The sequence below is a fragment of the Cyanistes caeruleus genome, chromosome 3, assembly GCF_971803275.1.
Source record: "Cyanistes caeruleus chromosome 3, bCyaCae1.hap1.1, whole genome shotgun sequence".
In the NCBI taxonomy this organism is placed as follows: Eukaryota; Metazoa; Chordata; class Aves; order Passeriformes; family Paridae; genus Cyanistes; species Cyanistes caeruleus.
The window spans coordinates 24,308,753-24,329,536 of record NC_141703.1 but is presented as its reverse complement, the minus strand read 5'-3'; the positions used below and the strand labels follow the sequence as shown (position 1 = coordinate 24,329,536).

General features: G+C 38.6%; 1 protein-coding gene across 1 annotated transcript in view; it reads left to right on the top strand.

Annotated features, from left to right (window-relative positions):
* The window catches only part of COL4A1 (collagen type IV alpha 1 chain), a 120,321-nt gene extending 108,265 nt beyond the window's left edge, over nucleotides 1-12,056 (top strand). The window contains exons 46-52 of the mRNA XM_086880171.1: nucleotides 963-1,091; nucleotides 2,386-2,484; nucleotides 2,633-2,845; nucleotides 3,601-3,778; nucleotides 6,603-6,717; nucleotides 7,342-7,514; nucleotides 9,157-12,056. Coding sequence (XP_086736297.1) covers nucleotides 963-1,091; nucleotides 2,386-2,484; nucleotides 2,633-2,845; nucleotides 3,601-3,778; nucleotides 6,603-6,717; nucleotides 7,342-7,514; nucleotides 9,157-9,238 — 989 coding nt within the window. The 3' untranslated portion in view covers nucleotides 9,239-12,056. The remainder of the gene's footprint in view (nucleotides 1-962; nucleotides 1,092-2,385; nucleotides 2,485-2,632; nucleotides 2,846-3,600; nucleotides 3,779-6,602; nucleotides 6,718-7,341; nucleotides 7,515-9,156) is intronic.
* The last annotated feature ends 8,728 nt before the right edge of the window (nucleotides 12,057-20,784 follow it).

The following is a 20,784-nucleotide window of genomic DNA, read 5'->3' as shown; positions in this document are numbered from 1 at the left end:
TCTTAAGTCCAATCTAAATTTACAGGCTTTCTGTAAACACTTATTTCTTTCATGCTGTTGCCCCTTGTCGTGTCACTCCAGACCCAGACTCCAGAGAGGTAAAAAATCTCTCTCATAAGCCCCTTTTATATATTGAAAGGCCTCAGTGGGGTCTTCCCTGGGCCTTCTCTTCTCCAGGCTGAACAAGCCCAGCTCTCTCAGCCTGTCTTCATAGAAGATCTCTTCCACCCTTCTGATCATTTCCATGGGCCTGCTCTGGACCTGCTCTAACAGGTACATGTCCTTCTTGTACAGGGGACCCCAGAGCTGCATATAATATTCCAGGTGGGAGTCTTAGGAGAACAGAACAAGGGGGGAACATTACTGGTCACACTTCTTTTCATGTAGCCCTGTATTGGCTTTCTGGGCTCATTCTGCCAGCTTTTCTGGCAACTCATCCCATTTTCCATCTACCTGTGTTCCCCAAGTCCTTCTCTGCAGGGCAGCTTTCAGTCCATTCATCCTCCAGTCTGTACAGATATTGTGGATTGCTCTGTCCCATGTTTAAGACCTTGCACTTGACTGTGCACTTGTTGAACTTCACGAGGTTCCTGTTGGCTCACTTGTCACACATGTCAAGGTGCTGTTGGATGGCATCCCTTCCTTCCAGCATATTGATTACACCACTCAGCTTGGGGCTGTTTGCTAACTTGCTGAGACAGCTCCATACAACCAAAGGTCTGGACAGCTATTTCAGTCCATGAGAAGTCTGTTTGGCTGGAGGTATCAGCAGAGATAGGCTTCTGTTTGGGAAGCTTTGCAGTTTAATTCACGTGTAAAGTCTAGGACTTGTTGATATCTTGTGACTCTCTGTGAGAGGCTCCAGTCTCTGCATAAATGGCAATACAAGGTAAAGTTTTTTCGCTTTTTAAAACATTGTGCAATACTAAATATGCACTAATTTTCTTGGTTGATTTCCACAGGTTTACAAGGCCCACCAGGCCCACCAGGTCCTTTCCAGCTTATTAAAGGGGATCCTGGCTTACCTGGACCTGTAGGACCAGTTGGTCTCAAGGGATTCCCAGGACTTCCTGGTCCCAAAGGACAACAAGGTGAGAGTTTCTAATTTGCCAGTAGAAATACATTTCAAGTAATGTAAAAATAGACCAAAGGTAGGCTAGATAATACAAGATTTTTGGTATAATATTATCCAATTTTTGTAAGCCACTTGTGTCAATGATGAGGAGGAGAGTCCTTTTTGAAGCTCATCCAAAACAGATGCCTTCCTGGTGATTTTTTTACAAGCTCTCACTCTGCAGTCATCACATCGGTATCTGAGATCAGCAGTAAGCAGAATGACTTGCAACACTCTGCTCCTCCTTTCCCCAAAATGGAAGCTTGTTCCATGGTCCTAGATTTCTTTTTTTAGTCCAGATATTGCAGTTTTTATAAAGAGTAGGTGAACTGCAAAAACGAAACATGCTAGAAAGTAAGAGAATGGAGCAAAGGGTAGGACAAATGAAATGCTGGCACAAGGACACATCCTTCAGAATGATGGGACATGGAGCGTGGAAGCTCAGGACTTCTAAGATTCTAAGGGAAAGCTTTTTTCCTGAATGATTTATGTTAAGTTGATGGGGAATTACAATGGAGGATAATGAATATCTTCTTCCTTGTTAATATAGTAGATATGAAAGTTTTCCCTTGAAGGTGGGGATACAATTCTGCAACTGCTATCCTTTAGGAAATGACTGTGAAATAATCTCAGTGACTGAACACAGCATGGGTTTGCCTATACAGGATCCATTGTTCCATCACTAGTAGTCAGTTCAGTACATAAACACAATATTACTCTTTGGGTGATCAGGAAAATGAAAACTGTGAGCATCTAAAGCTTCTGATGAGTCACTGAGATGTTGCTATAGTGCTGATGGTTTAAAAGGGTTGACTTCCTTTTCCTGAAGTCAGATTTGCTGAGTTTATGTAGGATTCATAGCATCCCTAAAAATTGCTAAAGGGAAGACATCACATATATCTGCAAACTTGTTTGGGAAGAAGCTAAGAGGATACCCATTTTCCTATTGTTCATGACCATACTTTTTTATGATCTATTTTTGATTGAGTCATATGATAAGCAGAGACAGAAGAGATTCCTTTTCATATTCCAGGCAAATGGTATTTATTTTAGATGCATGCTGTCTCCTTACTTCTCTGTTCTTCTCTACAATAGGATCACTTTGCCTGGAGTAACCCTCATATGTGCTCTAGATATGGAAGTGTATGCAGTGAATCTGAATAAGTTTAGTTTATGCTGCCGCATACCTGTGCTGTCTTGTATTAAAAGCCAAAAAGTCAAAACTAACATGAAATAATATCCATTAATTATTATTCCTTGTTTTTCAACAGGGGTAACAGGACCTTCAGGTGTACCTGGACCACCTGGTAGTCCCGGCTTTGATGGTCAACCTGGGCAGAAAGGAGAAGCTGGTCCTTATGGTCCCCCAGGTAAGTCCCTGCATTCTTCAAAGACTTGATTCCTTCACAGAAAAATAACACATGGTATTGGGTGTGAATGTATCTAATTTCACTTCTCTAGTTGTGTAGGGAGAGTACTGCTGTCTGCAGAAATAAAAGGAGCCTCTCTGTGTTGTAGGGCCCAGAGGATTCCCGGGTCCACCTGGCCCTGATGGCTTGCCCGGGGCTATGGGCCCCCCAGGGGCACCATCTGTTGCTCATGGCTTCCTTGTCACCAGACACAGTCAAACCATCGAAGAGCCATCCTGTCCATTTGGGACAAGGCTGATTTACCACGGCTACTCCTTGCTTTATGTACAAGGCAATGAAAGAGCACACGGCCAAGACCTGGGTAAGTAGAGACCAAATTAGAATTCAATTAGAATTCATGACAAACCAAAAGTTTCTCTCATTTGTAGAACTGTATTGAGCAAATCTGTATCATTGTTCTGGCTCAGACCTAGGCATCCCAGAACAAGGAAGATGTTGCTGTACCACATTGAATACAACACCTAGTTACTAAGATGGCTCGTGGGGTTTGGACAGTCTGATGGAACTGTGTGTACTCTGCCTTAACAGATATTTTATGGGGAGGCCTTTATTGCACTCTACAACTGTCTACAGGGAGGGTAGAGAGTATGGAATTCCTTCTCAGAGGGTCTCGGTGACAGAAGAAGCAATGGACCACAAGGATGAGATACATTTCAGTGAAAGATAAATAAAAGGTTTTTTATCGTGCTGATGGTCAGCCATTGAAACAGAACCCCAGAGAGACGGTTGAATTTCTTGCCTTTGGAGGTCCTCAAAACTCAACTAAATCTGGAGCCAAGAAACCAGGTCTAACTGGCAGGGCAGTAGGATAGATGACCTCTAGAGGTCTATTCCAGCCTAATATAATCTGTAATTCTACGGGCAAGGCTGGACTACTCCTTTCCTTGTCCCATTCCTTTCTCATAAAGCTAAGAGAATTCACTTCCTCTGAGAAAACTGGCCCCTCCAGAGCAAGAATTCTTTGTCTTTTTATCTGCTCCTGGAAATAATCATTTATTGGTTGGCAGTGGTTTAACAAAACGGTGTTAAGAAGTAACCTTTCACTTGACATTTCAGGCACAGCAGGAAGCTGTCTTCGTAAATTTAGTACCATGCCTTTCTTATTCTGCAATATCAACAACGTCTGTAATTTTGCATCAAGGAATGACTACTCCTACTGGCTGTCTACTCCTGAACCCATGCCAATGAATATGGCTCCTATCACTGGTGATAACATCAGACCATTCATCAGCAGGTATGGTTTCAGTTCTGCTGTATTTATACAGCAAAAAAGCCTGTGGAAAGAGCATAGTGTACTTTATTTTTCTGGGCAAGGCTTTTAATCTTTATATTTTTATTTCCTGCCTTTAAATTTAAAGTTTGAATTCTTTTGATGAAATATTTCAAAGTGTACATGTTTTCAGTTTAGACTTTGATCAAAAAAAAATCCATTTTGGGGGAAACCCAAACAAATAGAATAGCCTATTTTGAGTATAATTGAAATGAAAAGATTTACTTTGAAATGGTGTCTTGCAAAAGCTGTGATGTACTTTAAAGGAGAAAAAGTTGTGCAGTTTTTCTCAATTCTCAAGTCCGAAGCACTTCTGTTTTTTTGCCTAGCCATAGCTAGAAGCTTTTTAGGGCTCAGTTTCCTTTTGTTTGAAAATGGTAGCATTTTTATCATACAGTAGGCTGACAGGCTTCTTCCATTGTTTTAGACATTCTGCTTGAATACAACCATTATTGTCGGAATTAAAGGAAACAATTGCAAAATTAATCATCTATTTTTTTTAATAATTCCAGATTTGCAGCTAGTATAAAGAACGGTGCCTGTATCAGAGACATAACTGTTCTGCATCAATGCAACATATTGAACTTCCGGTCCATTTGAAATTTTAAGACCACTAGAAAACCTCTCCTGTCATAACATGTACAGTGCTGAAGGCAGAGTTGTGAGCAAGTGTGGCAAACTGCCCCACTGTTAGATATGAATCTGATAAGGGACTCTGACTTACAGCTTAAGTGATAATCATTAGATATGGGCATTACTGTCCTTTCTGTCATTGCTTCTAATCTGTATCAGCTCTTGCTGATCCCTCTTCTGGCCATGTTTAATGAATGGGAGTGGAGATTGCTGGTAATGATTTCTCAGGCACATCCAAGAGAAAGGACAATCCAAATCATCAGTAGATTGTATTCTAGACATCTTGGATGTTCAAAAATCTATATGGTTCTACTGTAAAACATTTGATGTTTATTTTGCAAAGTGGAATGCATCTTGTATTGCATGTTGTACTGCAGTTGTACTCTGTATTCTTTCTTTTGGCTGAGTACCAAAGAAGTTGGTATATTTTGAAAATGAATGGGCAGATTGAGGACAAAATTGTCAAGAGAGACTATAGCTTTTGTTAGTCTTAAATTTTTGTTTGTTTGTCGCATGTGAATGGAAGGGGCTTGGCTTTCAGAAAAATTCAAATTGTCAACCTCTGAAATTCATATTCCTTTTATGCCCTCCCATATCATGCATCCAAAAGCGCCATTAACAGTCATGTTTGAAACTCTTGCCAAAGGAGGTACTAACCAACACTTTGCCTTACCTTATGCCTACGGATTAGCTTTTGCACCATAAAAATGCGTAAGTGTGTATATGTATGTACATATGTGTCTGTGTGCATGTATGCTTATGTGTTTTTCTCTTTTTAGTCATAGAAATGAGTGAAATAGTTGTAATACTCCTTTCAGGAAATTAGCAAAGAATCTGGAAGACACTTCTTTTAATTCATTTTATTAGTTAATGCTTTTTAACCAACACTTTTCCCTGTCCAAATGTTGAAAATGCGTAGAAGTGTCACTGCTGCCTTGAATCATAGGACTTCTTTTCCTGTTAGGCCTTCTACTGAAATACCAGAAATCTCTTAAAGCAAAGCAGAGCTCTAAGAATAGAGGCAGCTTTACATTCCTTCTTTTAACTTACTCTTTCATTGATGTGTTTCTTAAAATAACTCTGGCTTCTGCACTAAAGATGAAGGCAGTAGGTATGAAAGCAGTCTTCACAAGGCAGAAATAGAAGGCTTTCATTCTGAATACCTTTGCTTCTCTGTGTTTTCCAGAATCCAGCTTAATCCATTTTGCACTTGATTCTTTTCCCTGTCCTGATAACAGGAATCAGACGGTTTAGTTTTGAAGCATTTTCATAATGGCTAACTGCAGCAGCCAGTTGAAGAGTTGTACAAGAAAAAACGGATTGTATCTAATGAATTCCTTATTACCAGCCCCCATATTAAAATTCCAGCCCACCTCATGGCTTTTTTATGATTCTTCTGCGAAGGCATGATTGGTCATTGGATTATTCAGTAACCTAGCAGTTCTGAGACATGAGGAATTTGTCTAAAGTAAAAGAACTGGTGCTGCATGCCTTTCTGGAGAATTGCTTTGAAGTTTGTTTTGCAAGTTACTTTGCTAGAAATCTCTACTGGAGATACAGACCACAAATGTAAATAAAAAACACTTTCAAGGAAAATGCATGGGAAAGAGTCTGCATTAGATTAGATTAGCAGTGATTATGTTTGTAAGACATTTTCCAGAGAGATGGCTTTTTCTCTGGAAGTCAGAGCTAAGTTTAGGATGATGAATTGCTGTTACTTGTTTCTGATCACAGTAGACCACTTTTAAGTGATACTTGCTAAGTTACCATGTTTGGCTATTTGCCTCCCATGTTCATGACATTGAACACTTGTAGAAACTTCAGTACAAACAGAACTAGAAAAAGAAAAATACATGTAAATATTCAGATAAGCGGTCTCTTGTTCTTTTCTCATGGGAAAGCTAATAGGAGTAAGACTTAATAGTTGAACTAAGTAAGGAAGAAATGAGAAGTTAACAAAATAAATTAGAAATTAACAAAAAAGAAAAAAAAAGAACCAGTTGGCTGTTTTCCTAAATGAAACATTGTGATTTTTCCATTGGTTTTGAACGTGACAACATTTTCTATTTCAAGATTCCATAAAGAAAATAGCTTCTGAATAAAGAATTATTAATCCTTAAGTACATGCAGCTCATTCATGTCTTGGTCCTTCTAGATGCTCTGTATGTGAAGCTCCTGCTATGGTAATAGCTGTTCACAGTCAAACAATTCAAATACCACCGTGTCCAGAGGGCTGGAGTTCACTTTGGATTGGTTACTCCTTTGTCATGGTAAGTGCACTGGCACATACTCTGAGCTGAGGAAAGCATTTGTTTCAGGGTTTTGATCTACAGAAAGTTAATAAGTGACTCTGTCACTTCATGTTTTAGGAGGGCATTAGACTTCCACCCTTTGTAGTGACTTCAAAAAGAATCTGATCATTTTCCCAGGCAGGGCTTGGGCATGGTCTGAGACACAGTGTGGGTCCTGAGTTGTTAGCACTTGGCAGTGGGAGAGAAGCCACTGTGATGTGAGGTGTGAATGGAGTTAAGCTATCCAGATGAAAGCCATACCAGACCTTATGCCTTCTGGACCAAGAGCTAGCCCTGGCATATTTCTTACCTAGAGATGGGTCCTGCTGTCTGTCCTGAAGGACTTCTGTGCATACAGCTGCCCCTGAAGCTGATATTGCTGATTTGTCATGCTGCTGTTTAGTGTGAGAACCCAAATGCCATCTCTGGAGCTTTCAACTCCACCTTCGTGTTCCTCCTTGAGCTGAGCATCAGAACAGCAGATGGACAGAACAGAGGACAAGGAGAGAAGTGTGATGAAATATTTGTGCAAGAGAGTTCATTGAAGGTGTAGCAGAAGAGGTAAAGAGTCCCTCTCTGACCAATGCTTTTGCATTTTCCTAGCACACCAGCGCTGGTGCGGAGGGCTCTGGCCAGGCCCTGGCGTCCCCTGGTTCCTGCCTAGAGGAGTTCCGCAGCGCTCCCTTCATTGAGTGCCATGGCCGGGGCACCTGCAATTATTATGCAAATGCTTACAGCTTCTGGCTTGCCACTATAGAAAGGAATGAGATGTTCAAGTAAGTTCATGATTTATTTATCACTCTTTGAGACTCAGTTGAGCTTTATCACTGAATAAAAGAAGTATTTTTTTGAATGTAATACAGGTTCAAGTATTGGCTGTCCACCAGCTCAGTTAATTTATGTAGTTAACTATTTTCGTAACAGAAAGAAAAAAATAATAGTAGCTTCTAGGGGAATTAGTAAATGTATCATCAGTTAGTGTTTGCAATGTGTCATTTGTACCTTGTATTTTTATTTTCAGAATAATCTAACAATGTTCACAATTCCACTATATTTTAGGTTGTATTCACCAAGTGGTAACTGGGATAGGCTGACATACTGACTGAAACTAGATTAGAATATAACATTTCTTGTAATGGGTGTTAACATTTAATAGAACCACTTGCAATTGGTGCAGGTGTTAAACTAGGTGAGTTGAACAATTATTTACCGTTCCCTAATGTTAGAGAAAGTACATTTGAGTAAAATGCAGCTGGTGGTAATAGGCTTTGTTCTGCTTTCCTGCACATAAGTATTTGTCAACACAGACTAATTTGCTCTATATGAATGTTATTAATATGCTAGCACATAGATCAGTTCCCATGTCTGCATAGCTTAGCTGGTCAGCAGACATTCCTCTGGAGTGCAAGTAGTCACCCTCTTCCACCAGAGTCCTGACTGCTGCTGCTGCTGTTACCCTTCATCTCTTCATGCCTTCTAGGTCTGTGAATGCTGCCTTGCCTATCTCAGAACGAAGCAGGTTGTTTAGCCAGTTTTCCCTGTTTGTTTATCAGATAGCTGTCATTGGAGTAGGCAGAAATATTGAGCACTGGGACTTGATCACTGGGGCTGTGATAATCTCATCAACCAGAAAAACTACCACCAAAACCACTCCACCACTGGGGTAAACCCTGGATCCCTAGGAAAGAGGAAAGCTGGTCAGAAAAAAATTGAGACTGAGCACTACAGTTGTTTCCATTTCTCGAGTCCTACCCAGAGACCTCTCAGCTTCACATCCTTTTCTGGCTACAAACTATGCCTCAAATTAATAAAATAAACCCAGATCAGGGGACCTGCCCTTCTATCATAAATCACAAATACTCCTCAATTTCCTGTAAACTCGTAATCTTTCTTAATGAAACCATTAAATGCAAGCACACTTTTGTCTGAAAATTATTTATTTATAGTTGCTAGGAGTAATTCCTTATGACAGGTTAGAGACTAAAGGCTTTGGTTTGTGTTTCTGTGTGACATCACATAATTTCCTTTGCCAGCTTTTCATTTGTCTTTAAAGTCACGAGAGTTAGCAGAAACTCATAAACAGAATTTTGCTGCTTTGCCCAATTTTATTTTATTACCCAAATTCTAGATGGTTTTAGAAGATGGTTTAAGGATCCTTCTTTAACAGATGGTGTTCTAGGTTAAGGACATGTTATGCCTCGTGAAAGAACTGAATTCTTCAGTAACTGTAAGTGTGCGATGTTTAAAACTAATCTTAGGATAGTTTGTGACCAAACTTGGAAGTGATTACACACTGGGGAACTTAGGAACACCTTGATTCAGCAGAGGCTGGAAGAGAGACTTGAATTCAAAGTTGGTGTTGTCAATCATGAACCTGAAAATTGTTAATGGGCCTTTTAATTTCTTTCTTTTCAATAGGAAACCAACTCCCTCAACTTTGAAAGCCGGGGATCTACGCTCAAATGTTAGCCGTTGTCAAGTCTGTATGAGAAAAACATAATGACTTTTGAATTTCAACTAATTTCACACAATATGGTGCTATTCGTTTAACAGCAATGAAGCCTAGACATATATCATATGTACCTCATTGTTGTCCAATATGAAAACAGTAAAGTGCCTTTTAGGAACTTGCATAACTAACACACACTGCTTTACTGGCCCTGTCCTTGCTAAAGAAGAAAAGAGACAACAAAGATAAGCTTCAAATGTTGACATGCCAAATGGCACTTTTGATCAAAGTATATGTATTTTTTATATAAATGCAATGCACTGATAGAATAAAAAGTCAGCATTTATCCAGAAAAAAAATGCAAAGGTGCTAGGAGGTATGCAGTTCTGCCTTATACTGTTTGACCCCCCTTTTCTCATTCTTGTATTATATATTTAGATTCATTTTTCTTCCCCAGATAAGTTTGTTACCGTTATCTAGGTGTCTTAAAATCCCAGACTCTTAGGTATGTACTTATTGTTCTTGTACAAAGAAATACTAATGTAAAAAAGAGGTTTGGGATTACAGACTGTGGTTAAGCAACATGTAACCATCTTTTCACAACATAGAGCGGCATCCTGCAAACCTTTGCTTCTGTTTGTAGCCTTTAGCATTGTCAGTATTAATGGGTCTAGATCTGGAAGAGATTGTCAAATTGGCTTCACAAATAGGCAAGTAAGTGTTTCTGCTATGTTGGTACTATGCAGCTTCTTTGTGCAGTAGAACAAACTTTCCTGTGGAATAAAGAATGATCCAGCAATGGTCAAGAAAAATATATATATAAATATTTTAGTAATTTATATAGATATCAACCATTAGGCAAATCAAGCTCTGAGTTTATAATTTCAAAAAGAAGCTTACAAAATTTTCTTCTTTTCAGTGTCATGAATTAGGTGTTAAATGCCAAAATATGATGTGAAATGTTCATTTTACATAGCCATTTCAATGCTGAAGTTGCAGAGACTGAACCCAGGTTAATAGTTATTTGTGTTTATAATAGTAAATCCTGCTTTGAGCTTATAGTCTTTATTCTGTATTTAATATTTTTCAGGGTTTTAAACACTACTCACACACTGAATGACTTGATTTTGAAAAGTATAAGGCCTTAATTTTGTTAATATTGTGCCAAAAAAATTCTTCAAAGTGGCCTCAGAAATATTTCTAAAGAATTTCTATGCAATGATACCATTGTTTGAGCACGTCTGTGTCCAAAAATGCTTTATGGACTATTACCATGAAAATACCAAAAGATTTTTGCAAATGCCAAGGCCTTTGTGTAATTTCTTACATGTGTATTTCTTAAAAATTCAAGTTTGTAATAAAACTATTTGTGTAAAAAAAAACAGAAGAAAGGAAGATGTTTTTACTAATTTGTTATTAGCATTCATTTACAGCAATGAATTAATTTTTAATAAGTCACCAATAAATGCACAAGCTTGATGCAATCCTAGATGATTTTTGTTTTGCACATCTTGCAGATGTACAAAGCATCTTTTGAAGGGGGAAACAGGGCACTGTACTGACACCTCTGTTGTAATCTTGTAAGAGCTGAAACTGCTAGATGAACCATGAGAAACTTATCACAGAAATGTATTTGATAGGAGCACATTATAAAAATCTGCTAACTTCATCTCAGCTCATGGGAATCGATCAAATTATGCACATTTTTCACTTTCCCTTTGAATTTTTCATGCACAAACAGAACTGAATTATACAGAATAAAAATTAAAATATCTTATATAACTTTGCTTGTAAGTGGGCAAGGTGAATCTTGGCTCTGGTTGAAGAGGAAATGGCCCATGCTATCATTTTCCTTGGCAAAAGCACATAATCTACTAAAGTTTCATGTTGTTTTCCAAAATTTGTGAGGACACTGCTGCATTTGTTTTGAACTTGGCTTTCAATTAAAAACCTTCAGGACATTCTCTGACCAAATGCCTGAAGGTTCCTGCATAGAAATTGCCATTTCATTTAGCAATGATTCTTAACTTTCATGGCTGTTCTGACAATTGATAATTTTATTTGTAAAAGACAGTCCTCATGAAATTTCCTTGCTAGTCTATAAAATAAAACAGTCTGATTATGCCTGAGCAGCCTCGTGCAGGGGTTTCCTAAGGGACTCTTGATATCCAGAAGAAGAGAAGAAGACTATAAGGTGATTCCTTGTGTCATCTAGGAAAAACTGCAAAAATTCAGTCTTCACTGACCCAGAGCATCCAATCTGCTGCTCACACTCTACAGTTTATCTCCTGGTCATCTAGGGATTTAATTTTCTATGGTCAAATTGTCTTAGAACTGCCAGACAGTTTTGTTTATAAAGTCCTTCATGTATGTTTAAATCAACTGGGTGTGTATGAACCCCTGTCTTCTCAATTGGGAGCATTTGGAAACAAAGTCCTTTGAAAATTTTTGGAAACTGCTTGAACTGTAGTTTGATGTCTTCTTTACCTAATAGTAATTATTTATTCCATAAGCTCCAGCTTATATAATGACATAAAGCATTCTCATGCTAAAGATGCTATTTCTTCTTAAATCAGTCATTAAACCTTTTGGTGCTTATTGAATATCAGTCAGATCTCCTGAAATGAACTCTAGGTTTTGATGCCCTGGGTGAAGAAGAGCCCATGTGAAACACTGCCTTGCTTTCAAAAACCTCTTAAGTGCCCTGTGTTGAGGCATTTATGGCCGGCGTCGTGGCTACAATACCGTTTGTGTCAGGAGGCAACGGCGAACTCATCGTCTTGCAGAAACTTCAATTTCAGGAGAAAATTTTTGAGTGCAGTACTTGAAGAGTCGCTGTCATGTTCCAAATAAATACATTTCTAAAACAGCAGGTGGTGCCCTTGCTCTCTTTGTGGTAACACTGTGATGGACAACTTTACACTAAAACCTTGGTCTCTAATCTGCTAACATGACCCTATTGAATATATGATTTTTTTTTCCCCATGTCTCCATCCCTATTTTGACATGTTCTAGTCACCAGCAACTTTTTTTTTGAAATAGGAATGGAGCAGTTTTGAATTAAAAAAAAATCTTTACATACTGCAAAATAAAATATAATATAATTAAATGATCCAACATATATTTTGAAGCAAATGATGTCTTAGCCTGTGTGCCTTTTTGGATAAATGTACATTTCGTTTTTAAGTGTATCTCTTACCCATTTCATAGTGGTAAATTTCTGGATGAAATACACTTTTTCTATGTAACAGGACTCCTGAGGTCAATATCTCCATACTAGGCTCCTAGAAAAGTGATTGTATTTTTGTGACTGAAATTGCAAAGCTGCATGACTTTTTGAGAATTCCTTTCCTATCTTCCATGTTTTACAACTGTAATAATCTGCACTAACTGCATAAAGTAAAACATAAATATGGATCCAGGCTTGTGGATCTCAGAGAACCAACTAAATAGAAAATACAGCACCTGGCACAAAGAAAGATCACTGACTAGTTGAAATGACAGCAATCTTAGTATCTGCCTGTATCCCCATCCCTTAATCTGTAAAGGTGGCTGGCTACGCTTGCACTGGGACTTCTGGTTTGTCAGAGGTTGCAGTGGAGCTTTTTTCTCTCTGCTGGTCATGTCATGGCAGTGATGTGCTGCCCACTGCATTTTCGCCTCTTCATATAGAAATTACCTTTCTTATGATCTTCACATTTGGAATTAGGTAATGGTGAGAACTTTAAATGCATATTTCAAGCTCAGACAAATGCTGAGACCAGTGATGGATGGTCTGGGGTATAATTAATCATTATTAAGAAAAAAAGTATCCAGTGGCTTCATGCAAGTGTTCAGCCTGGCAGTTTCAGATGGAAGATGGCAGAGTGAAGGAAATAATTCCACCCATCCATTAGTAAAAATATAGTATGAAATGGATAATGATTGTGAATTTGTAATATTGGTGGTGATGTCTCTACAGCCTAATTATAAACAAAAAATAATACACAAACTTACTTTTAGCACTAACAGCTGAATAAGAAACGCATGTTCTTTGTGAGAAATGTACTAACAAAACAACCTCAAAAAACTTTCCTGGAAGTATAATCTTTAAACAATTCTCTTTCTTCATAGTGTCAGAGGAAAGCCCTTCAAAAATTGCAGAGGGGAGTGTGTGGGTTTTGGCTATTTCTCTCTGGCAAACAGTAAGCTTGTTGTGTTGCTTGAGGTGTTAATACCTGTGGGAGGATAAATCACTACTACTTCTCATGAACACAGGAATGCTTCTATTGTAAGATATTTTACCCAGTCAGGCTTACTGACACCACCTTCTCTCTTCAGCTCCCACAGAAAGAGGATGATACTCAGACCTGAATATGCTTACTTAATTTTCAGTGTTGATTTTTAAAGCTATATTCCTTCTCAGGTTTTTATTGTCTTCAAACCAGAGAAGAGAACAGTATAAACATTGAAAAGATTAAAAAAAAATCTGAATCTTTTACCTATGTTACAGAACTGCCTTTTTTTTTTCCCCTCTGGCTATATGCAGTCAGCTGTATTTGTTATAATTGGTGTGCAGAGGACAGAAGACTTGACAGAGTGAAAGTTATAGATGGAACGTAATCATTTGATGCTCTGTCAACTCCTGTCTTGCCTAAGAAAACATGTTAGATTTCATGCAGAATTGTGGCAGGATTCATTTGTCATCTCAACCCCATGAAGCACGATTTACACTGTAGTAAATAAACATGTAAAATGGCTTGGGTGGGAGAGAAAGTCCTTGTAAAACAGTCTGAAGAGCATTGATCAAATGGTTTTGTCATGCCTAGTGCACAGCTTTTCGACCAGTGTAACGCGTGGTGTGTTTTTGCTAGAATGTTCCCCTCAGTCTTACACCATAGTGCTCATTTCTCACCATTGGTTCCTGGAAGAGGTTCAAAGTGAAGAGTGCGAGAACATGCCCAGTGTTACCTTCTGCCAAAGCTTTTGTTATCTTTGTGGGCATAGTAGCTGGCAGTGGAAGATGTTCTCGTCTTCCTGTTTCCTCTAAATAATCATAGCAGCATTTTTTCCAGCCTAATTTTGGACATGAACTTGTTGGGGAGATGTGATCAAAGTGTCAACAAAATCAAAGGGACTTGAGATGCAGTCACATGAATCCCATGTCAAGAATTGCTTCTGTGTACTGCTTACAATATTGTGCCTGGGAATGCCCACAGAAGCACTGATTCCCAGGACAGTCTTGGTACACGTGGTTTTATAGTTTTATTGAGATCCACCTCCTACTTCCCTGGCCTGGATGCATTGCAGTGTCTTTGGAAACTCAGAGCAGTAAGAAGGTGAGTACCAGACAGAAGTGAATGAACACTCCTGGTAGCTCAACATCTGCAAACAAAATTGGCATTTGCTCTCATTTCCACGTTGACAGACTACAACTTTTTCACAGATTATTTTTTGCTACCTTTGATCAGTTGGGAGCTGTCAACTGTCTCTGTTCAAAGCTAATACTATCCAGGCCTTTTGGCAATGTGCCTGAACTGAGGAAAGGACCTAGCCCAGGGCAATGAAAGATACACCCTGTCTAATTCTCAGTCTTTCTTTTCCCAATTTAAAAAAAAAACAAAACAAAAAAACTACATTGAAAAGAAAAGAAGTTCTGGTGTCCAGAAAAAGCCACAAAGAAACCCCCACTGCATTTCTCCTTCCCCTCTCTTCAAAGGCAAATCTTATCTCAGGGAAAGATGATGACCTCTTTAAAATAGGAAGAAAAATACTGGAAATGGAAATTTGAGAAATTATTCCCTGGATTATATATTCACTTTACAACAACAGCTACTCATAGTAGGAAAGAAAATATCTGAAGTACTATAATCACTATAGCTATGTGGGAATCTGAGGGATTCCCTGTAGAGGTCAGGTTTTCTTAGCAGGAAAGCTACAGAAGTTGCAATGGCTGAATTGAAAAAAAGAGTCTTTTGAACACAAGAGTGTAAATTTGAAATAAAAAATTGTATTCAGATTGCAGAGATTACTGGGATTGCTACTGGTGCAAATCAGAAGCATGTTTTCTAGAAGTCACTGCGACCTGGGAATCACAGGTACAAACAACTGGGACAATAGTTGGGAATAGGATGAGGAGCTTTGGAGCTCCTGCAAAGTGGCACTTAACAGCCACTTGCTTTTTTTTGGAGAACTGACCTAAAAAATTTAGGAGGTCCTACTAAAAGGGCAAGGTTGTCTTGAGAGGACATTTGTGAGGAGGATCTGAAAGCAGCAGCCAGTTTTGTGAACCACCACTATGAAAATTATGGCTCTTCCGTTTAGCCTTGGTACCAAAGCATTTTTTTGGTATTTTCTGTACTCTCCTATTGTTATTAGAGAAATCTTGCCAGTACAGATATATCAATAACTCTTTTCAAGAAGTAGTTTTCTTCCCAGAAACACACTGTAGATAGGAAATTTTAAAAGTTTTTCTCCTCTATCAAGCAAATTGCAGAGAATCACAGAGAGAGAGAGAGAGGAAAAAAAAATATTGTTTGTTTGTTCTTGCAAGGCACTGAACATGACCCCTCAGGAATGTGTAGGAGAGGAAATGAAAAGCAGACGTGGGAAGCTGAAAAAGCAGCGCTTCTCCTCTATCATTAAGTATATAATAAGGTAGATTACATCAGTTGTTGTCCTAGTCTCCCTGGTGAACAGGTGTCATAGATACAGCTCTGTCTAATCAAATATTAACTCATCATGTGGCAGCAGTGGAGAGGAATGTGTAAGATCATCTACCTCCTTTCACATGTGGCCAAGTCTTCAGCACCAAGGTTCAGCAAAGGACATTCTTATCATTCCTATGGGTTCTTGTGAATCTAATTTTACATAGTTGCATACACTTCTGACAATTGACAATCTGCTTCCTGAACAAAAGTATGTTAGCTACAAACATATGAATGTGAAAAACTCAGACAAAATTTATGTTTATGTACATTGTTATACAATGAACCCAGAGGAGCTTAGTACCTACTGGCTTCAACCTTTACTTAGAATAAACTGATATACAAGGTTTTTTGTTTTCATGTATTTCTGAGTCATTTACAATTACAAATAAATGTCATTTGTCGTGTGAAAGTGAGGTGACTTGCTGTTAGACAGGAAGTCAGTTCTAAACTTCTGGACCAGGTCTGTCCCTGCTGAGTCATGGTCTCCTTAAGTGTCTGGCACTCCTAAATGGTGATGAAAACTTGTTTAGGTTTTGATTATTCCATTGCACTTGCTAGACTTTTTAATGAGTACAACTTTACATAGATGCTAAAGTGTTGCAGTGGTTTTAAAATGACAGATGAATCAGATATGTGGGTATTGTACATAAGATGTCAATTAACCTAAGGAAAAGCACCTGATGAGAGTCACTTTCTGTCTTTTCATTCACTTTCCTGAAGAAGGAAAAAATCAGTGACATGGTATTCATAGCAGAGCCTCCAAAACAAACAAATGATAAGTGAAACTAGGCAAGGTATTTTTTCAGGAAATACAGCTTATCACTTACTTTCTTTCTCTTTGGGCTCCAGGAAGAGTCAGTATAAAAGGAGAAACAATCACTAGGAGAGATTATTCTGCATAACCAGGTATCCTGACATTCAGACTTTTACAGGTGTCCTCTTTGACCCATCCTAGCAGTCCTTTTTCCAAGATGAGATGGTTAAAACTCCTTCATAGACTTTCAAGGAGGTGATTAGAAACTCTTGCTATTTAATAGAGAAAGATCTTAGTAAACTGGATGTAAATTGACCTTAAAAAATCAGCCAGGGAAGTCCTTTGTAACCTCAAAAGAGGGAGATTTGGAGCTATTTTTTCAATAAGAATGTAGGTACAAAAAATGTTAAGCATTAGGGCCTGACACGTTTGCATAGCTGTTTGGTGGGATTGACTGGGCTGTCAGGACTGGAGTGCTAAAACAGTTCTAATTAATAAGATGAAGGGGGGAGGGGGGGTAGTGGGGAGTGGGAAGCTTAATGGTGCTTAATTTTCATCTGGGCCTAAACCAGTTCACTATCCCAAGCTGTGTTACCACCTACTGAAAAAAAATAAAGCACAGCTCTTGTCCATATCTGTAGTTTCTTATTATCAGAATAATAAACATATCTTCTATGTTCAGGTGAGATTCTTACTATGGATTATATCTCTAAATAGACATATTAAAATAATAAATATAATGCACAACACATTAAATCAACAGTTATTTTATATATATTTTACCTCTAAGGACTATTAACTCATCATCTCTACTGCTTGTCACAAACATTATTGAAATTCATCTGACACAAGGATGAACCTAATCTGTAATGAGTCTTGCTCAGTTGTTTTTAATTATTCATTGAAGGTGGAAGATGTGCCAAGAGCTGGAGAGCTCTAGGCAAATGTGAGCTCTGGCTCAGCTCCACCTTGAAGGGAGGTACAGGTACAGACTGTTCCCTCCCCAACCTGTTTGCTTTTGGGAAGAAGCCCAGCACAAAAAAAAAACCAAAACAAACAAAATCCAAAACAGAAAAAGGCAGACAATCTGGTCATGAGCTCCAGCCTGTTCATGGTGTGGGCAGTCAGGGCATTAGGACTGATGATATATTGTGGGGTAAATTTTCTCTGTGTCTGGGATATGACCAAGGTCCTTGATTTAAAAACACAACAGCTGCACTACCCTGCAAATACAGCTGGTGTTACCCTACTCTGCTTCTGCTCAAGTCACTGTTAGTCCATGGGAGAAGACATGGTGAGGCTTGAGCACCTCGTAATATATTTTAAAAGACACCTTCAAAACAAGCACTGCTGGGCCACCTGTTGATGATAAAGCCTTGTCAATTTATTTGAGATTGATTGAGGATGTCTCCGTGGGTTCTGTATTGTATCACCTTCAATATCTTTCAGATACCTTGATGTGACAGAGGCAGTGAAAGGAAGCAATCCTCTTGAACTCTCACTTCTGGAAAGGAGACCAGTAAAGGCTTGTCATCAGTTTTATTAACACTAAATATTTTAGCAAGCACTTGCCATTTTAAGTATTGTGGGGAAAACAAGGTAGTCATCTGCCTCCTCTAGCAATTTTCATAGCTCATGAGACTAATAGTTCCTGTCAGGTAGCTGGAGAGCTTTTCCATGAAGCACAGCTCACAGCCTTTTTTGCATTTGATATTGAAAGCACAGGCTCCAGCCTTATGTTACCCAGAACATGCTACATATTTTAATAAGTTCCTAGAATCACTCACCTTTTGAAAGAGGCACAGCATTGTACTGCAAAGCACAGAAGAACAGCAGTGAGTCTACATGATTCATAATCTTTGTATGATTTGGGCAGAAGTGTAATACTCTTATTGAAAGGCATTGAAAGCAGGCTCTGGTATTATCTTGGTGAACTTGTGATCCTTACTTTTATGTCATCCTCAGCATGTGCTGTGACTTGATCTAGATTTTAATTTTTTTTTAAACAGCCATATTATTCGTGGGTTGTGGAGGGTTTGTTACAGAGGAAAAGAAACACAGAATAGAAATAGTCTCTTGTTTTTGTAAATAAAGACTCATTACCAACACAGAGATTCTACTCCAATAAACATGTACTGATGGGACAGGTTTAAGCACTTAATCCTTTTTCTGCTCCTGTTATAACAATTCCTAGAATATGGCAATGCTAACAGGATGTTTTTCATAGAGATTAAAAAGGATTATTCATTTTAGTGACTCATCTCTTGCCAGTCCATTGTTGAATGCTGTGGTTGATTGTACAAACAGTATGTTTTCCTCATGAAATGAAAGCAAACTAAAGAGTCCTGGTCCTTTTCAGCCACCATCTATTCTGACCTTTGTTTTCTGACTGTTATCAGTATAACAGTTAAAAATCCCAGCAAAGTCTAGTTCTCTTCAGTGTGTCCCATGTGCCAGCCCAAACATCTGTCTCTCCCTGTCCTCTACCTCTACAGGCTATTCAGAGACAAACACCACCACAACAGGTGGTGCCCACCCTCTTTTGTTTCAGAGTGGTGTAACCTCTGTGTGTCTTAGGGACACTTAATTAGAAATTCTGGGAACAATACGTCTGAGAAAATTTTCCACAAAAAAAGAAATTCTCTTTTGGCAAGGTAAAATGGGTGGAAGCACAGGAGCGGGTAAAATACTTCACAAAAAAGATGCAAAATTACGTTGCTTTTTTACAGAAAGACAGGAATTGTGCTGATGAGTAAGGCTCTCAACTCTCATCTTCCTTTGCTATATATAGACAAAGTCTGCCCCTTTTGTAAGGGCAAACTATAAACTCCTGGTTGTATTAATTTTGTGTCCTTTTAGTCCACTTGAAAAAGATTTAAATAATGAGAGGAAACAACAAAAGCCTTTACTTTAAAAAATACAGCCTAGCTTGGAATATGTCTTTTAACATTAACTTTTCTGGTGCAGTTGAAGAGCTTCTTACTTTATCTCCATGGGGTTACCTGCAAAAAATCTCTCACTGAATTTTTTTTTTTCCGTATGTGGGGAAGTGATTTACTTTCTAAAAACTACTTTTAATCTTTATGTTTTTTAGATCTTCTTTTGGCTTGTTACTTACTACTTTATGGTCAAGAATTGCCAGAAGTCTTTTGAAATATAAAAAATGCATATATTTAAGATAAATTTTTGGGCTATGTTCTCTAAATAGTTACTTTTACCCAGTAACAAAAGTAATTTTCTTACATTGTGAAAAATCTGGACTTCAATTAAACATCAGGAAGCAAAAATTGCCTGGAAGAATGATTTTCCTGTGAAATAGGAAATATATGTTCTCTTGACATCATTGACATGACACATACTGCCATCTGGGGTGCTCTGAGAAAGCACCTGGCTTGCTTCCTTACATGCTGCTTTTGTCCTTTCACAGTTGCCACTACAAATGCAAAATGCCATCAAATGCCAGCCTTTCAACCTTGCCTAATGCCATTTGCTCCAGGCTTTTGCAATCTGATTGATCATTCCAATTTCTTGCAGGCAGAGGAGTTGAAGCAAAGATGCCCCAGACCTGTGGGCTGGGAGTAGAGCTGGAGCCCCAATTCTTCACACAGTGCCTACTCTGAGGCCAAGTCCACATGTCTTTGTGTCCACAGCTCCTGCCAATACTTTACAGCTGTATCAAACCACTACTTCTGAACTCTTCACAGGGTCACAGAACGATTGGGGTTGGAAGGGACCTCTGGAGATCACCCAGTGCAATGCTCCTGCTAAAGGAGACTCACTGAGAGCAGGTTGTCCAAGAATGTGTCCAGGTGGGTTTTGAATGTCTCCAGAGAAGAGGAATCCACAACCTCTCTGAGTAGTTATTAAAGCATCTTAAGAGATCATGTGATAATATTACATTTATAGAATATTTGTGCTGCAGTACCAACCCCAAATCAATCTTAGCTAATATTAAATGCATTTTTTCTGCTCCACTTTCTTTCTCTGTGCCTAGGTAATGAATGCTGGTGAAGTGCCTAATCTGACACATTGTTAGATATGTGTCTATGTGTAGGTCACTAAGAGTACATTAAGAATGCAGTGACATTTGTCATTCAAACTATCCCATCAACCAAGTCACTGTGAGTGTTAATGATTTTACTGCCCTCTGTTAT